This window comes from Lepisma saccharinum, chromosome 14, assembly GCF_977018435.1.
Source record: "Lepisma saccharinum chromosome 14, izLepSacc3.1, whole genome shotgun sequence".
NCBI classification, from domain to species: Eukaryota; Metazoa; Arthropoda; class Insecta; order Zygentoma; family Lepismatidae; genus Lepisma; species Lepisma saccharinum.
The window spans coordinates 37,338,916-37,358,680 of record NC_139242.1 but is presented as its reverse complement, the minus strand read 5'-3'; the positions used below and the strand labels follow the sequence as shown (position 1 = coordinate 37,358,680).

Genomic DNA, 19,765 nt, shown 5'->3' with positions numbered 1-19,765 from the left:
TTTCATAGTTCAGTCTTTAATCTTTCAACTGGAAGCGAAAGTCTTTCGATTTGCACTTTTATGCAGATCCGCTCTCGCTCCTTCGAAGTAAAGATTGAAAGCGATGTTATAGTGATAACAAAACAGATTGTCTGGCAACTGTGGTTTAATCGCGGTGTGATTTGAAGCTGGTGTCGTGGAGTTGTGTGGCTACTTTCTAGGAGACCAATGAACTTTCTTTGTGTCTGTAAATACAATAATTATATCGTGATACACCGTACAATAAGAGAAGCCTGAATAAATATCAAGTGGCTGGAGAACACGTAGTAATATGAGTTTACATCGTGCAACGCAGGTGAGTACAAAATATTTTCATTTTGTAGTGTTGTAATGCGTTTGGTGTTATGCCGTTTAAAACAGTCTGGTCGTGCCTAAGATGACGGACAGACGATTTAAATAATGTTGCTATAGGACTAACATTTCTGATATTAACGTTGTAATTGTGGTTGACATTTCTTCTTAACCAGTCCGAGATCAAAACAAGTTCAAATTTAAACACTGAAAATTCGTCGGTACTATTATCGTATGGGTGAAACACCTACGAATCATATATTTCGGACTTCTTTACATTGCTAACGTAACATTTCTTAAGGCGAAATAATGCATTTCTAAATAAGATAATGTTTATTTTCTCTATTTACGAGTACTTACTGTTACTTGTTGTTTCGAATCTGTAACACATTATGGCCGTCATAGCATACAGGTTTAGGAGGCGTTCTGAGAGTGTTTTGTCGATTTATGCAGTGGTGCAACCTCGTTCACTGGAAAATATCTACTTTCGTGCCCCTATTTGAAATTATGCTAATACGTCGCATTTACGTGTAGAACTTGTAAAATAACCTTGCGATTTACCACGTTCATTGTCCATACACAGCAATTCGGAACCATCTTTCTTTCGCAATTCGGAACCATCTTTCTTTCGCAATTCGTTAATGCTCTTCCTTTACGCACAACACTCTTGCAACCTTCAATATTGACGTCAGACGAGGAATGCCTACGTGGTTAGGTTAGGCCTGTTAGGTTAGGTTCCATTAGCATAAATACAAAGAAAAAATAATATTTTCGCTAAGAGACGCGTTACCTTGTATTGCCTAACATGAAAATGTACTTTCCTGTGACGTCAGAACACAATGTTGCTACAGTGTTGTGCGATAAGTGACACCCATGCGGGTCGGAACCATCTTTCTTTCGTAATACGTTAATTCTCTTCCTTTACGCACAACAATCTTGCAACCTTGAATATTGACGTCAGACGAGGAATGCCTACGTGGTTAGGTTAGGCCTGTTAGGTTAGGTTCCATTAGCATAAATACATAGAAAAATTGTAAAAACAGCTCTCTCCTGTGACGTCCGAACACAATGTTGCTACAATGTTGTGCGATAAGTGACACCCATTCGGGGAAAAATGGCTTGTTCCGAACTCGACAGGTGGTTCTAGTGAAAACACGGCGAGGCTGAAACACTGCCTACGGGGTTGCATCGTCTTAACACACGGAACATTGCACTCTCATGCAAAAAGCAAATGGCGGGAGCAGAAACAGCGTGTCGGACAGAGATTTTCGCAGAAAACAAAACTCATTCACATTAAAATGGATCAAATCTACATTCAGGAACTTCCAAAACGCTCAAGAAAATGATTTCCGTAAGTACTTTCTCCTGTAAATTTGAAGGAAATTTGAAGGAATCCGTTTTACCCATACGATAATGTTACCAATTCGTCTTTTTGCTGCAAGCCACAACGAACATCCCACTGTCTTGTTCCGACGAATACCTATAGATAAGTAGTAGATGTAAGCAATACAATTGCTTACAAGTATTGCTTCTTTATACGTGTTCTTGTAATAATTTATCGTTTATAGTTCAATAACAGTTGTATTCACGATTTCTACTGCTGTTGCCATCTTTTATGTGTCATAGAAATTTCGCATTGTAGGTAGGCCAATTAATGTCGTTTTTAACTCCACATAACTTTCCGAGACTTTATGACTATGCTGTACATAAATAAATATTTGACAAACACATCATCAACAAGTTTCTGTGATAGTGAAAGACTGGCATGAAACCGAAACTCTAGAATGGCCACAGAAACTTGTGATACGAGATTACAAGTGGTGGTAATGGAGTAGGGGAAATTCCCCTTGCACACAAATAGTGGATACACCGGAAACACTTTCTTGAAAAGAAATTCTTCTCGTACTGCTTGTAAAGGTGTTCTTAAAACAATGTCATAACATTTCTAAAATACAATGTCTACACATTCCCTCCCCCATTTTTTTTTTGCCACTTTTGCCCCCTCCGCGCACTATGGTCTCTTACGCTAAACTATGACGCCAGAGGTCCCAGATTCGAATCCCGGCCTGGACATGGATGTTCTTTGTGAGAGTCCCTTCATCATCAGTTTCATCAAATTATCACTCATCCTCATCTTTGCCTGTGAGGCCTGTTGGTGTCGATTGGCTCGTTCCGAAGCGATATGTTGGTCTGAAAGCTCCCCAAGATCGAAAAAGTTTAAAATAAAATACAGGCACCAGGTTTTGTTTTCACATATACTGTGTTTAGTTCAAAGAATAAATAGTTCCACAGCTTTCAATATTCTAGAAATTAATTTTATATGAGAGGTCACATAAGAAACTTCATGACTAAAAATTTATCCTAGCTTTTGTGTGTAAATCGTAGTAAGAAAATAGAGTTATACATTTCAGTACAGTGACTGTACGAAATTTTTTTTAAAAAAAATGCAAAATAGTTTTGCTACATATTCACTCATTTGGTGTATTGAGTAGGAGAGTCTTTCCAGGGATACAATAACAATAAATTTGGAATAAAATTGATTTACTTCTATTAAGTTTATAATAGTTATTATTGTATAATGACATGCATAACTTGAAAATTATTATTATTACTCTTGCTATTATTACTATTTAACTTTTATCAATGGCCTGACATATCCTACAAAAATTTATGGAGATGCCCAGGCCTCAGATGTTTCCAAGCGGATGTCTTTGCACGTGTATAACATTTAGAAAGTTCGAATGAGGCCTACTGAGCCTAGACTTAAATCTGCCCCTAATCATAATACGTATACGTTTCATCCTTAGATATCAGTCATCAATTTTTGGCAACGTCAGAACATCGGCCATTATTAATGTCAAACCCTTGTAGGTACTACGTAAACAACCCTTGTACGTACAAACTCGTACATTTCACAGTGTGAAGGTTCCTGATGCTTTCAACCATGCGTGACTTGCTGTCCCAAGAACGCATATACTTTACGGTTAAAACTCAATTTAATGTCAATAAAAAAGAACACAATCACAAATGTTTACATGTCACTGGTCGCCTTTCCTTATCGACGCAGCTGCAGGAGTGTGTTGAACAATGAAATTATGGCTGCCACAAATACTGATCCGATATGACTCGTGACTCTGCTATTCCCATTCCTTTGACGAGGACCCATGTTCGCAGCATAGCTGATGACGTGAGCCACATAACTTTGTTCATGAACAGAATGGAACAGATGCGCCATCGGTCCTGAAAGACAAAGGCATGAAAATGCTATTGTTAATCATTGTTGTATACATTCTTTGTAAACAGTCTTTTCAAAAGCAGTTTATCAATGAGTTTGTAATGCAATGTAATAACAACGAACTATACGATTTGACGGAACAGTCATTTTTCAAATTCTAGTCTGTTATACTGTACAATCATACTATGTTGCATGATACACACAATCAGCAGGATTATGCTAATATTCAAATCTATCTTACATTATTGTGTTATTTTTATGTCGTTGTGGTATTATATTCTATAGTTAGGCTACTTTTTTCACTAGTATTTGCAGTTTTTTCATTAGCAGTCAGTGCAAAAGGAACAATCAAAAACTACGAAGAGGTGACAAAATCACCGGGTTAAACGATCAACCAGCTGCGATTGAAAGCAAAACTAGAATGAAGAATGTGAAAAGAATCCTAAGAAGCATTTTTTTTTCATAACTGTGGGTATGTGTAACCACAGATAAGATACCTTTATCTGTGGTGTAACTCTGAGAAGAGTACCATAATAGGGCAGCAAAAGGATAGATATCACGATTTACATGTGAATTATATTTTAATCAGTACCCCTTCTTGATAATTAAATTTATATTTGATTAGTAATTAGTACAGTTATCATGTGTAATTATCCCGTCAAGAAGATCTTAATTATTACAAATAGATAGCAAACTGGCATCTTGTTGATTGATTTTTGATTGATTTAGTTTATTTTACTTCGCTTTTGTGCCACTTTTGGCTAATTACGATGATGGAGATGAGTGATGATATGATGAAATTGATGAATGTATACTCACAAACACAAATGCCCAGGCTGGGATTCGAACCCGGCGCCCCTGGCGTGGAGGCGCGATGTGCTAACCAGATATGTCCATTTGACTTCGGCGTCGCAAGGCCCGGCCTCCAACCAAGCTAAAGGTCGGCCTTCGACCTCACACGGCCTCGCAAGGCTTCTGGAGGCTGAGACTGAGTCCGGGTCTCATGAGTCCTGACCTCCGGAGGCTGGACATCTCTGGTGCTAACCACTCCGCCATGGGGGCCGGCGATTGATATCTTGTGTACGATAATTCACTGCAGAATATATTTTGTCAAGTGCAAATCTTCTTAACATTGCAGAAGCCGAAACGCCTTCTTATTTATGATTTAGCTGCAAAACACGTTGTTTTCTTTTCAAAAATTCCCACATAAAAATTGACACTTTAAAGATATGTACTACATCTACGAACGAATTATTAATTATGTCATCAAATTAGATCTAAATATTATAATTTTATGGAGGGTAGAACTAAAGAAAATGAAACTAATACTTGCATCCAATCTCCTTAGGGAAATATTCTTATTAATACATGTGTAGTCTATATATGACCTTAGCCGGACACTGTGGCTGAGTGGTTAGCACATCGCGCTGCGACGCCAGGGGTCCCGGGTTCGAATCCCGCTCGGGCATGGTTGTTTGTGAATGTCCATTCATCAATTTCATCATTTCATCACTCATCCCCATCTTCGCAAATTAGCCAAGAGGCACAAAACGCGAAGTAAAATAACATAAATCAAATCAAATCAAATATATGGCCATGATGAGAGATCTAGAGCGAGTGAGGATCACGGGAACAATGCAAGCAGCTGATTGCATCGCTCAATCTCCCTCCGCTCGCTTACGATTGAAAATTCGACTACAGCGCCACAGGGGCATTCTGGGTTTATATCTTATAAAAATAGAATAGAGCAAATTAAAAAAAAAGATTTCTATGGTACTTATACTACAAGAAGAATCAAGTATCTGTTTACGAGATGAAATTATCTTATAAGTATTTATTGAAAGAGTTTTGTTATGTAAGCCTCAGTAGTAGAAGAGAATTAGCACAACAAATATTTCTTTACAAAACAGTAAATGGAATTCTGGATAATAGTAACTTTCTTCATCAGTTTAAATTTAATACTAGAAAATCAAATCTTATCGATGCGGCACCTTTTCCTCTGTGATATACCGAGAACAGAAAAATACAAATCATCACCTATATTCAGACTTTGTTCTGCATATAATAATATTTCTACAAAGCATGAAAATCTGGATTTTAGTCTGCCACTTTCCTTGTATCTAAAAAACACAAAAAAACATTTTTTGAAAAAGACTAGATATACATATGTGAATCCATTCTACTGTGCATTTTTCCATTGTTCTGAAATTATTTTACCTTCTATGCTATTTTTATTATTATTATTTTTTCAATTCAATACTATGTAAAGGGTATGTTCTGAACAATGAATATTTATGTATATGGTTGGATGTATATATGTTTCTTTCCTGTAGTACTTCACGTATTATCTTGTGCGTATAAATGCGTTTGTGTGTGTGTGTGTGTTTATATGTAATCTACACTCTTATATGTTTATTATTTGAATTATGTAAGCTTTCCTGTAATTGGAGATTCTCTTTGTAGGAAGCAAACAAATAATTAAATAAAAATAAAAATTCTTGTCTTGGTCAAGCTGTACTACTCACCGGAAGCGTACACAGCCACGTCTCCCCCTCCGTGCGTCTCTTCATCCTGCAGAACAGCAGCTTGTTGCTTGTAATCGAACCCGGTGAAGTTCTTCAGCCGTGGATCGGGCCTAACCACTCGGTTATCATTCACATAATAGTCGAAGCCCGTTCCTGTAGCGTACATTAGAGTTGTGTACGGAATGTTGTCGATTTTAGATACCTCTGCTATGCCTGAAAGACAGTTCAATATCATTTCCGTTGACTCAAGATATGACATGAATTTGTAGTATTTTGCTACGAAAGTTACAACGACATTGATACGAGGGCTGCTGGAAAGGTTTCTGCAATCAATACGAAAAAGACATGTGAAAAACCAATTGTACATAGTCCTATTGGATGGTGCTTCATTCCCAAAAGCCAAATAAAGTCGCTCGATGCATTGTTTCGGTGTTAAACTACATTTGAAATGATAAGAAATCATTGCCCGAAAGTGTTCACGAAAAATTTCCATTTCTCACACGAAACTACTTTTTCAAACTACTGTGAAAAATAAACGAATAGGCTTAAACAAACAATGAAAGATAATTTAAACGTAAAAAAAGGGTCTATTCATCCGATTTTTATAATAGCGGAACAATAGCGTCACTGTTGGTGGTAGTTTGGAGAAACTTTTCCAACAGCCCTCGTATACCATTTAATCACACATATATGGGCATAAATTTCTAAGTTTGTCAATTTGTCCTTGTACGCATATTTCGCAATTTCTTAACAGTTCAGGATCCAGAAATGCAGAAAATTATTTCCCGAATCAGAATCGGAATCGTCGGTTACATATAGGGTTCTTATACAGGGTGGCCCAAAAGTAGGTATACAGTACCAGTGACTTTATTCATCAATAATTAATGAACAAACAACAAGTTATGGTAGTACTACGACTGTGTACTTTCAAATTACCAGCCATCATTAATAGGATCAAGATATCTGAAAAGGATAATGAACTTACAAACAACAATGCCAGGCCGACAGTGATGTATACTGTATATCTACTTTTGGGCCACCCTGTAGTTCCAATATTTTCAGAATAGTGCAGACAGATAAGTATCTCGTTTTCGAAATCATCTAGAAATACTTGAAAAATCATATTTAAAAAAAGTTACAAGTTGATTAAATGGGAATGTTGAGAGTTTCTAGGGCAGTTTAGCTAAATGGAACCTCATTGTCGAAGTCTTGTAATTTCTCGAGCAAGAAATGAATATATAGGTATACATGTTGTCAATTGCAGTTTATTCTGTGGGAAAAGTGTTTGTATCCGTGTGTGTCTTTTGTCTTTCCTCTGGGGTGTAAGGGTTGACTTTGCCGTAAGTACCCAAATGTCAACCTCTCTTCCACAGAGTACACGGTGGAGTGCATTCTTGCAGACTAACGAGGCTCTGGCGTCTGGACTCACAGTCAGCATAATCCTCTGGGGTTCCTGTTGTCCCCTTGTCCATGCGTGTGCTTGTGATTGTCCTTTCATCAATTTCAACTTATCATTTTTCATCCCCATCTTCGCGATTATCCAAATCTGGAGAAAAGCGAAGTAAAATACAACAAATTAATCAATCAATTCTTCTTTCCTTGTCTCTACATTCTCTCTCTCTCTTATCCTCCCCCACTCTCTATTCGCTTACGCCGAATGCAACAACTGAGAGCATGTATTTCCATTTATACTCTATGAGCGAAAGGGAACGAACTGAAGATACATTTATAACACCATTAAGCCTTGTTTTCATGATTATGAAAAACTAAATATGCTGACCAAGGCAGTAATTTATTTTATTAAAAACATAAACTAAAACGTAAAGTTTCAACCTTCTAGCAAGGTCTTCATCAGACTCTGTATCAAGTACAAAACTTTTGTACTTGATACAGAGTCTGATGAAGACCTTGCTAGAAGTTTGAAACGTTACGTTTTAGTTTATGTTTTTAATAAAATAAATTACTGCCTTGGTCAGCATATTTAGTTTTTCATGAAGATACATGTGTTCACGAAGCATGGAACGGCGATTTGCTGTCATTTATCTGTTTCTCTATTCTTGTGTGTTTGATCGCAAGTTTTAGTAATGCTTGCCAGCATAAACAGTTACGCGATTTTATGCAGATCAATTATCCACGTCTCTCATTTCAAGGTGAGTGGTTCAATTATTTTTTTTAAAAAAATATCCTTACACTCTCACATGTTGTCTAGAAGTAGCTAATGCTTACCTAGAATGTTTGTTCCTCGTTCAGGATACCCGCTTATAGTGAGAGTGTGAGTGTGGTCGCTTGTGACAATAATCAATGTATCAGATTCGTCGGTCGACTCCAGAGCCGTCTGTACAGCGGCTTCAAAGGCCAGTGTCTCATCTAGAGCTCTCCTCGCATAGCCTCTGTGGTGGGCTTCATCTATTCGGCCTCCTTCAACCTGAAATTAAACACTCATTAAGTAATTCCTACCTTTAAGATATCACAATCATTAATCAGAGCCGGTCCTAGTAGGAGGGTGCAAACTCTGGGGGAAAATAATATTTTGAGCTGAATAAAGAGGTATGAAAAACAGGATTTCTTTGTTTCTCATAAATAGCCACGTGGTCCCTCTATAATTACAAATAATACTATGTAGCAATTTTAATCACATTAAGTTACTATTATATCATTGAGCTATTTGTTCTTTGCACTACGTAGGTATTATAGAGGATTAGAACCTCCAATTAAGGAATTGATGTTAAGGAGATTTTTAAGGTAACTTTCTCAAATATGTGGCAGTACAGAGAAAACATTTCCAACATCTTCTGTGACAAAGTACGTGATTACTTTACCTGTAATTGTGAAACATTTTAATTACAGCAAATCTATGCACGTGTGTTGAGGAGTTATGCACATCCAATTTCACGGCAAGTGACGCGGTTCCAGTTGCTACACGAGCCGAGTTCGGGGGTGCTGAAGAAAATAAAGGGGTGTGCAAACACCCCCTGCCCTGGTAACAGCATGTCGATGGTCTTTGTCACTTCTTCCCTTTCAGCGTCTTATTGTTGTGGGCCCTCCGGACTTGCGGCCCCTAGACTATAGCCTAGTGGTAAATGTTCCCTGTGCAGAAAGGAACCTGACAGGAGTACTCTCCCCTAACTATATGCCAAATTATAATGTTATTACTATGATCATACTCACAACCAACACGAATCCATTCAGAGACTTCTGCAACAATTGAATCGCCACCTTTGTCATTTGAGAGAGAGACGGTTGTCCAGTGCTGCTTTTATCTCTCTGGTAGTCATAAGGCATATGGCCGTTTGAGAAGATTCCTGTAAAGAAGGTCACATGTGACGAGTTAGACTATTTCATCGTTTAATTCTGACGTAGAATGTGACATTAGATGAGACGAATTATTGAAGGAAGATTTCAGACCAAAGCGAATTGCGACAGGTGTCGCCTAAGGATTTGACAGGCATTGCGGCCTATACCTAGGTATTGTCGCTACGGTGTGAAACGTTGCTGTTGATTGGCTCGTTCCCAAGCGGCATGTGTCGCGTATCGCTTTGGTCTAAAAGCTCCCTCAATTCACCCTACATGCGCGAACAACGGACCGAGGTAACATTGCACGGTATTGAGAAAACGGTCCAGTCCGAGTGAAACGCAAGCGACGAGCATCACGTGCAGATTGTCGCTTCGGTTTGAAATCTCCCTAACACATACTAAATTAAACGTAATAAATATGACAATTTTAAAGGAAATAACAAAGACTAGATAGAGCTCAATGTCTTCTCCTGGGTATGCTACCCAAGTCAATCACTTTTTTGTGGCTTCAGTTGGAGGACTTTTTCATTCCATTTTTATTTTAACCAAATGCAAATTTTTATGAATCTCCCCAGCCTGCAAACCCTTCTGGTGAGGCTTAGTGTGGGATTAAGTACGTAAGAGATTGAAATCTTTCTATCCTTGGCAGTAATCTCAAAGGCGGAAAAGGGGGGAGGAATAGTAATGGAAGGTTATGAAGTTATTGATTTTAATTGCTATCGTCACTCAAAACGAGCTTAAGATTTGTAAATATATGACTAAATTTGCTTACTCCAGTCAAATTATGACATGCATTTTGACACGCAATTAATCACTTAGCTGAACATGTAGACAAGCGTTTTTATTGCCTATCAGCTAAGCATTGATTGCGATAATAGAGAAACAGGTCAAATAGTTCAAAGTTTCCTATTAAAAACGAGGAAGTTAGTAATCCAAATGCTTATTTTGCAGGAAGAGTCTAGCTGGTTGAGATGTAACTCAGTGTTCAAAGTTACCCTGCTGGGATAATAATGCATAAACATCCTCCAACATATCCTTAAAAACGGGGGTGTAGGGTCCTTTCTGAAGACACACAAAAATGTATACCTCTCTTCCGCGTAGTGTGTCTGGACTTACATCCATAGGCGTAGCTACGGGGTGTGCCGGGTGTGCCTAGGCACACCCTAATGGGCTGCTTTATCAAAGAGAATTAAAGACAGATATTTCAATAAGAGAAAAAATAAGCGGCAGTTTGTAAGAAGTTGAAAATGTCATTACTTGGTAGAAACGTGTGCATTATCGCTGACGAAACGAGTGTCTGTAGTTTTTCGATTTTTTGATGTCATTGAGGAAGGAAGATATTTACTGCATTCTACTCTGTACTGCAGCGCCTTTCTTCTATACATGTCACAAGCTGCACGTGTGAGAGAGCTTTCTCCAAGCTTTCCCAAGTTAGAACTAAATTAAGAGCAACTCAGAAGCAGGATAGATTGGAAGCCCTGCTCTTGCTATTTGTGGAACAGGAAAAAGCTTCGTCGATTGATGTAAATGAAGTTATTGATGAGTTTAAGAACATTGTACCTTTTGACAGACGTCTCTTGTTATATATGACGTGTATTTTGATGTATTTGTTTGTAACATTTATGAACATTTTGTGTGTGTGTAATTTCTATGCAATTTGATTTTTTCTACTACATATATTCAGAAATTTTAAACACTGTCATTTAGTGAATTTATATTCCTTTACAAACATCAGTGCAGTTAAAGAGCCAAATGATTGTGTTGCAAAATATGCTATTAAAAAGGTACAAGACCTCATTTTTTTCTTTGTGCACACCCAAATATAAAGTTCTAGCTACGCCTATGCTTACATCCAGTATAATCCTCTGTGATGCTTGTGTCGTGTGCTGTCCATGTCAGCTTATCACCATTCATCCTCATCTTCGCGATTAGGCAAGAGTGGCACGGGACCTCTTGATTACGAGTCAACGACATTGTTACTACCCCATCGGTGAGGCCAAATTTTATGCATCGTGTGCTTTCTTTTTCTCCTCTCTTCATGTAAGAAACGGCTTAAAATAGTCCTATCTCACGATATTTTCGTCGTTCCTTTTACAAAGATGACAATTTTTATTGAAGAAACATTAATACAACTTCCACCTCTGAGGAGAATCGCTTTTCTGCCACCTTTAGTTAATCGCGACGATGAGTAATAATTAAGTGAAATTGATGAATGATTGCTCATAAAGAACACCCATACCAATGCCAGGACTCGAACCTCGAAACTTGATCACTCAGACGTCGAGATGGTAGTAATGAACTCTTAGCAATCATTATTTTCAAGAATTACAACTTTACCCGGAAATATGATTTCTCCTGGTCAGAAAATTTTCTTTTTTTCTTTCATTCTTTCAAATTTCTGCTGAGTGTAAATGGTTTCAATAATTAAATATATTAAAATAATTGCAGGCAAATGTAACAAACACGTAAATAACAGTTTTTCTTACCCATTACGTAATCAGTGCTGCTGATATCTAAATCATCCATGTCAGCAGTTTTCCTCAGTACCCGAAAGGTGGCACCTCTAGTTTGTTTATCGTTCTGCCACTGTTTCACAAGATCCTTTCCATCGTTTCTTCTGCACGCCCATGTATCTATTGGATCTGAAGAACTGTTTGTATAGTTCCTTGTCAGACACTGCCAACCTCCTCCCATTATCACCTACGGAACAAACCAGTCTGCTAATTCTGAGAAGTTTAATTACACTGTTAAAAGTTAAATAATTTTTTTAACTGTTAGCTGTGCATCACTGCAGCTGAGACCTTTGTATCAATATCTCAAGGTAAATATATCTTGTCTTTTTGTAACTATAAGGGTAGCATATTGCACAATACTTATATATATGTATATATATATATATATATGTATATGTGTGTGTGTGTGTGTGTGTGTGTGTGTCTCGGGAGAATACATACTTGTCCTTTCTGTTCCCGACTCCCGCAAGAACGGTGCCAAAGATAGAATTTGGAGTTGATGGCGGGCGGGAGGTAGATATTGATAATTTAGGATAAATACAGAAATTATATAAATTTTACACTTGTTTACGCTCTCTCTCTCTCTCTCTCTCTCTCTAACCATATTTTTCTTTTACCTTTCCTCATGTGTCATTTTCTCTTAACGGAACCCGCCTTATTCTTTCTACCTTGCTCGAATATTTCTTTGTTCTGTGTTTCTACCTTTCCGCACTTTTCTATTTTTCTCTTTGCTGATTTTGCCTTCTATGTCCTTCCATTTTTCTGTCGATCTTTCTTTCTCCCTTCTACATTTCTCTTCTTCCTTCAGCTGTGGTCTCACCGATGACGTTGGTAAAGCTGTCGCCTTGTAATCAAGGGGTTCCCGGTTCTATTCCTGGTAGAGGGATATTACATGATGATTGAGACCCCACTTTACAGAATACGTCAAGTCCCGATTAGCCTATCTGAGCATTATAAAGTGGGCTTAAACGAACACGCTTCGCCTTCATCCAGCTTTCTAAGAACGAAGAAAAAAGAAGTTAAAAGAGAAACACTAAAATTATTTCCAATTAAGATGCGACTCGCATTAGTAACCATGCACAGTAAACTAAAGTAATACCTAAGAACAGCAAAATTTACTGAATTAGAGTTTGTGGATATTTCTAGTGCAACACAAATATATGATTATTTACACATGCATATTTGTAAACATCATAAATTATTATTAATTTGTATTTGTGGAAGTGGAAAACCCTTGGCGGTTTCTCTGCTCTCCCACTGACGGTAACCTGTGGTGGGAGCAACCAAGATGCGATTGGACAGATAATGTGAGACACATATTGTAAAAGTAGAAACCTATGATCTGTCACGTTACAAAATAAATGCCCTTACCCTTATGTTCTTTCCAGGTGCATCTTCCACGAGTTGCCTTGCGATGTCCTTGCATTTTTCTGTTCCATTACCCATCACGGCTTCGCATTCCCACTTGCGGTTGGGAACGTGAGCGTAGAGGGCGCTGGGAGTTGCATGAGTGACTCGAGTAGTTGTGACAAATCCTGGAAAGCAATTTTAAATAAGTTACACATACAATATAACCCGTGGCTCTACAGCCCGTAAGGGCCTTGGCCTATCTCCCGACTTCTTCCTACCTAGAGGTGTGGAGCTCTTCGACCAGTAATGAGATCATGTGGGGTTTGCACGTTGTAGGAGATATCCGTGACCGGGTTACGCTACTCAATCGTAGCTCCCCAATTTCCTCACGATGGGGGGTTGCTACGGCCATCAGTCCTATACACAGGCCGAGAACCCAGACTGAACCCAGGCCGTCCTGCAATTGGAGTCCAAAGCACAGCGCCTTAGACCGCACGGCCACGGAGAAGGAGGACAATTCAAACGCTATTATTCTCTCATTATTAGTGTAACCTACATTAACAATTGCTTTGATGAAATGTTTAAATTATTTTGTTCTATTTTTTAGGATATTTTTCTACTCGATCTACCAAATAAGTGAATATCCAGCACAAGCGTCTCCCATTATTATTATTTATTATTATTAGTGTGCTGAAATGCATAGTTTTTCTATTTTGATAATAAATTTTACACGCATCCCTAACAAAAGCTTTAACAGTGAAGGGAAAATTTTAGTCATAAAGTTATGTGACAATACAGTAACATCTCAGTTAAATCTCTAGCTTTTGGAATTTCGATAATTACGGAAATATTTATTATTTGGATGAAATGGTAGAATATGAAAGCAAACATAAACTGGTTCTTGTATTTCATACTATTTTTTTTTTCGATTTAGTGCATTTTTTTACTTAGATTTTTCAGTTCGAATACTAAAACTTTATTTCTGTTATTAACATTGAAAATAAGAAACTTTCTGCTTTTTCATAACTTGAAAAGAAGTTATGGTGATGAAGTTCGACCCTTCATCCCGACGCTTATGTTAACACTTGTAACTTGCTGCGGGATTGAAAACTTGAAACTTCGTGCCTTGTGATCAAAAGGTTCCGAATCCGAGTTATATATCCGGTGGAGGCACATAATGGTTCATACTCCACTTTAAACTGTAGTTCCAGACCCGATTAAGCTGTCTGTGCATAGACTGCACTCAAAGCAAAGACTCCAAAACTTCATGATAAGAGAATACTAACCGACTAAAAATGATAATATGATTTATTTCTCTGAATTACCGAAGCAAATCGTCATGAGGATCATAGACGTGCGCAGACCTTCTGATTAGGGGAGGGGAGGGGGCAAAAGTCTTGATGAAAATTCAGTTAGGGGGAAAGAAACCTCATTCCATCTCACTGTTTTATTGCATTGATGGGTACGAAACAGAGAGGTGTTCGGACCTACCTAAAAATCACTATTAGAATTCCAACTTTCGTGGCACCAGTGTTCTCTGCACCCCCTTATTTCCCCTCTCTGTGATTCAGGGACTAATACACATACAAACATGGATTCGTACAGCAGATTCAAAACAACTACACATATTTTTTCATTTCGAATGTATGGGCAATTTATTCTGCAGACGCATAGTGGTAACACAACTAACGAAAAAGTATGTGGGAGTGTTAATAACAAGTACTCCCTCTGTCCCATAATTATAGTCCGGTATGCCAAAATGGTAGTACAGAAATGACAGACGAAGAGGCAGATGGAAAGCACAATTTGTACTGATCCTTGAGTAGTAAAGTTGTATGACTCATTCCCTTGTTTCATGTTCTTTTTCTGTATACACCAATGTCACAGTTTGAATGGACAATAATTATGGGACAGAGGGAGTAGTTTGCTAGAGAACGAACTGGGTTAGTTCAACTATGCTCTGTACGGAAATCTGTGGAGCTAGCGAAGGAAAGGATGACTCTGCGCAAGTAGTGACTCAAGAGGGCTCCAGTAATGAACACGTGCTAGGTAACGGGATTGCTTGGAGGGGGAAGAGTGACTGTTGCTACCAGCAATTGCAGCAGCGTGAACTGCTTCGCTCCGCCCACTCGCCTTCTCCCTTTCTCTGCCGTTATGCGCGACCTTGCTCCAGACATTACCTGGACAGAGTATACAAAGTTCAACTTCAACTACCTTCCCCTCCATAGTTGCTTGGAACTATTGTTTGTAACGGTGATAAGGATTCCTCTACACTAAATTTCTAAGTGGGAGTATTAGGGGGGTTTGAGGCACATGGTTCGGATCCCACTACAAACTGTAGGTCCAGACCCAATTAGCCTACTGTACATGAAGTGGACTTCAAACACCAAATCAATCAATCAAGTATTAGGAGGGCAACTGCCCTCTTGCCAAAGCTATCCACCCTTTATCCTGCAGATACGCAACCTTGTAGCACATCTGAGCATGGAAGAAGATACCTCATGTAGATCTCTTGACTAGCGCAAACTCGTAGTCTCGCCTCTCACCTGTGTGCTTTCCTGCATCTTGAGCCCATTGGATGATGGACGGAACGCGCGTGGCAGAGCTGAGGGAGGACGCGCAGTCTCCATACTTGGTCCTTGCATCCACACCAGAGGTCTCGTAGTTCGTCTTCACGCCGCAGAACAAGGCGGTGGCAGCACAAGCCGAGTCGGGGACTTGCTTATCGACGCTGTAAGTCTGCAACGGAAAGGAACGGACATTGAAGATTAAAATGAGTGACGCAGGCCCGTAGCTATAATTGATCTCCAGGGGGGCTCACGGGTTATGAGGGGGGGCTTTGTAAATCAAGTCCATTTTCCCACAGTTTAACAGTATTAAATGAAGGCAAATTGTGGGGGGGGGGAGGGGGTCATGAAGTTATATATAAGGTTTAGAAATATACAAATACTACATTTTTCTATATCTTTTAAAATATTTCTTGAAGTGTTACTTGAATGCTACTGAATTCGTACCTTACTACATACTAAATACTACACGTATTTAACTATTTATATCAGACAAAAATGGACAATAGTCAATCATAGTGACTAGCGAACATTCCACACCTTGCTGAAGCAATGAAATCCCCCTTCCTTCCGAAACTTGGAAACTGTTGAACTTTGACGCAGATATGGAGGAAATTTTCATGAGGATGCGAAAGTCACAGATTTCTCTCTAAACGGGAGGTCGCAACAGAGGCAGCGAAGGTACAGCTAAAGAAGCTCCCCTATGAAGAAACTTTCTAAAGTCTAGAGAAGAGCCTTTACTTACAGCTTCTGTTCATGCTCTTTGAACTTATTCTTCCCCAAAGTTGTGAGCAAAATAATATCTGCTGTCTACATTTTCACTCTTCACTGCAAACAAATTTTACAAAATAATTTTACCTAATGTCAAAGGGGTTGACTGCAGTTCCAGGGGGGCTGACGGTAGTTCCAGGGGGGGCTGAGCCCCCACTGATCCTGCCTGGATACGGGCCTGGAGTGACGTGCTTGCTGAAGATGGATGGGGGTCATAACCGTCCACTTTGTCCGAGTATTTGAAAAAAAAAATACAACTTCAAAGGCAGGCAAAATGGCAAAATGAGGGCTTGCTATTAAAAAAAGGTATCGGTAACCATGGGCGTCCGGAAAGGGGGGGGGGGCAAGGAAGGCCGTGCCATTCCCCAATGGAAAATGAAAGTCAACCAAAAATTATGTATTTCACACATATAATTTCATTTTAGCCACAATAATATGTGTTAATTATTGCATGAACATCATACATTCAAATTTAAGCAATGTTTTTTTTAGGGAACAACACTATTTTTGGAGAGAATGTGCCTTGTTTGCCCCTCCCTGAAAAAAAATACCTTCCTTGCCCCTCCCTGGAAAGAATCCTGCTGACGTCCATGTCGGTAACCCCTCCCTTACGAAAATCCTGGGCACGCCACTGATTACAATATATAGGCATGGGCGTCGGGAGGTGGGGGTCGAACTGATCATTCACCCCCTCCCCGGAAATAAACATTCTTCATTTTAAGTTACGAAAATGCTTGTTTCTTTTATTGTTAATAACAGAAATAATATTAATTTAGTTATAACTGAAGTAAAATCTAAGTTAGATCGAGAAAAATGATTGTAAAATACAGGAACTATATTATATTTACTTGTCTACCGTTTAATGGTATAATCCAAAGAATAAATGGTTCCACAGTTTCAAACATTTCAAAAATTATAGTTATATATGTGAAAGATCGCATAGCCACACATCATAAATTCTATGAGTACATACAATGCCCCCTCCCCTTACTTTCAAAGCCTTCTTTAATAACAAAATGCAGTAACCAGCTGCATGAAATGTAAAAAAAATAATGAAAAACATTTGTGCTTGATGTTCCTTCAATGTCTCCCAATTTATATAATAATAATAATAACAACAACCACAACAATAACAATAAGAAGATGAAGAAGAAGAAATTTGGAATAAAATTGATTTAATTTTATTAGTTTATAATAGTTATTATTCTATAATAACAATTAAAACCATGGTAATAATGTTGTAATTCTTTCTACTAATCAAGTTTTATCAATCGGTTGAGTTCCACTTACAAAATAATCTGGCGATGGCTATGGCAAGGAATTTCGAAATTGTGGCAATGCTTTATTTTGAATTAAAACTTTTATGTTATGTCCCAACGTAAAATGCACAATGAACCAAATAAACAATTTTCACCGTTTGTTTTTCAGGCGCTCATGCCCTCCCTTCTGTTTGTGGTTGGGGAAGACGATTAAAAATTAAACACATCTTTAAGTATGAAATGTTCCCCGTTCAGTACGATGTGCACTTTCAGCTCTCTATCTTGAAAATTACAGGTCGCATTCCTCGTAATCGCGGATCCAGTGGCGGATCCAGGAATTGCACTTGGGAAGGGCGTTTTTCCTGCGGAAGTCCATTCTAACGGATATTTACATAGTTTTACATAAACAATACACAACGCTACAATTTTATATAGGAATTAACGGTTCCCGGGTTCGAATCCTGGCCTGGACATGTTTGTGAGCTCCCATTTACCAATTTCATCATATCATCACGCATCCTCATCTTCGCCAATTAGCCAACAGTGGCACAAAAAGCGAAGTAAATTAAAGCGAATCAATCAATTTATATTTTAATTTTGATTTGATATGTCGATTCTAAGCAGGAGACCGCAATACAGAATTAGGAACAAATAATAATTGTTATGATAATTGACGTTCGCCTCCTCGGTGGCGTAGTGGTAACGTCGTCACCTTGTAATCAAGGGGTTCCGGGTTCGATACCCGGTGAGGACACATTGCACAGTGGTTCGGATCCCACTAGGTTCAGTCCCGAGAGGTGCATAAAGTGGACTTAAAACAACAATTGAAACAAACAAACATTCGCTATTACTATATTTACTAAATATCCATAATAACCATCCATAATGTTTACATGTACGCAAGGGGTGTAAGGGGTGCTCCTTCCACGTATTGCACCCAATAGTCAACCTCAGTTCCACGTAGTGCACCCTGGACTGAAGACTAACGAGGCTCTGGCGACTGGACCCATGGCCAGTATAATTTTGTTTGTATTGTCCTGTTCTTTTGTCCTTATGTGTGCTGAGTGCCCCTTTACAGCCTCAGCTTTTAACGAAAGTCAGAATATTTTATGATTTTAGTTATATAACGTTAGAGTTGTTATGTGTAATGGTAAGGGGCTGGACCCCGTAAAATGTGACGGGTTCAAAATAGCCTTAGTGATGACGCACCCTAAAATTTTAAATTCAAATTAAAAAATTCAACATGTACGCAGAAACTAGTCTAGGCATTTAATTTGGGAGGGGCAAGCGCCCCCTTCGTCCACATGACGAGTAGATAATCTACAGATAAATGAAGCGACTTACTTTGAGAAGACCAATGTGAGGAAAGTTCTCAAACACCAGTTTTCCTTCCTCTCCACTCCTCTTCTGTTTCTGTCCCTTGTAGATTCTAGCAGCGGTGATGGTGTTCGGTCCCATTCCGTCTCCAACGAAGACTATGACATTCTTCGCTAAGCCTGTATTAAGTTTTGTCTTCAGGGCTACATCTAGCTCTTCCTGGCCTAATGAATACCAATGCATAGAATCTAAAAGCAGGAAAGTAGGTGTAATTAATTATAACACAGTTGTGAACCATAGAACTTATGTTCAGTCTGCTCTAATAACGTAACGTCTTAACTTCTCTCTCTCCCTCGCTCTCCACTCTTTTTTTGTCCTCGCACTTCCCTCTCCCTGTTATCTTTATATCCCTTCTTCTATCTTTTCTACATTTTCTCCCTCTTTTATCCTCCTCTTACCTCTCTTCTTGTTTTTTACCCCACTTATATCACTCTCTCTTTCCCTGTTCTATCTCTCTATTTCCATTTCTCTTTTTCTCACTTTTCAATCTCTTTTTCTTTTCCCCTTCTCTTTATTTCTCCCTCTTCTCTCTCGTTTTTATTTT

General features: G+C 38.6%; 1 protein-coding gene across 1 annotated transcript in view; it reads right to left on the bottom strand.

Moving 5' to 3' along the window:
- Positions 1-2,947: 2,947 nt before the first annotated feature.
- LOC145998483 (alkaline phosphatase-like) overlaps positions 2,948-19,765 on the bottom strand; it is a 17,735-nt gene continuing 917 nt past the window's right edge. The window contains exons 2-9 of the mRNA XM_083134899.1: positions 19,189-19,409; positions 15,794-15,986; positions 13,269-13,432; positions 11,871-12,084; positions 9,259-9,392; positions 8,317-8,515; positions 6,091-6,303; positions 2,948-3,570 (exon numbers count right to left, since the gene is read on the bottom strand). Coding sequence (XP_082991025.1) covers positions 3,386-3,570; positions 6,091-6,303; positions 8,317-8,515; positions 9,259-9,392; positions 11,871-12,084; positions 13,269-13,432; positions 15,794-15,986; positions 19,189-19,409 — 1,523 coding nt within the window. The 3' untranslated portion in view covers positions 2,948-3,385. The remainder of the gene's footprint in view (positions 3,571-6,090; positions 6,304-8,316; positions 8,516-9,258; positions 9,393-11,870; positions 12,085-13,268; positions 13,433-15,793; positions 15,987-19,188; positions 19,410-19,765) is intronic.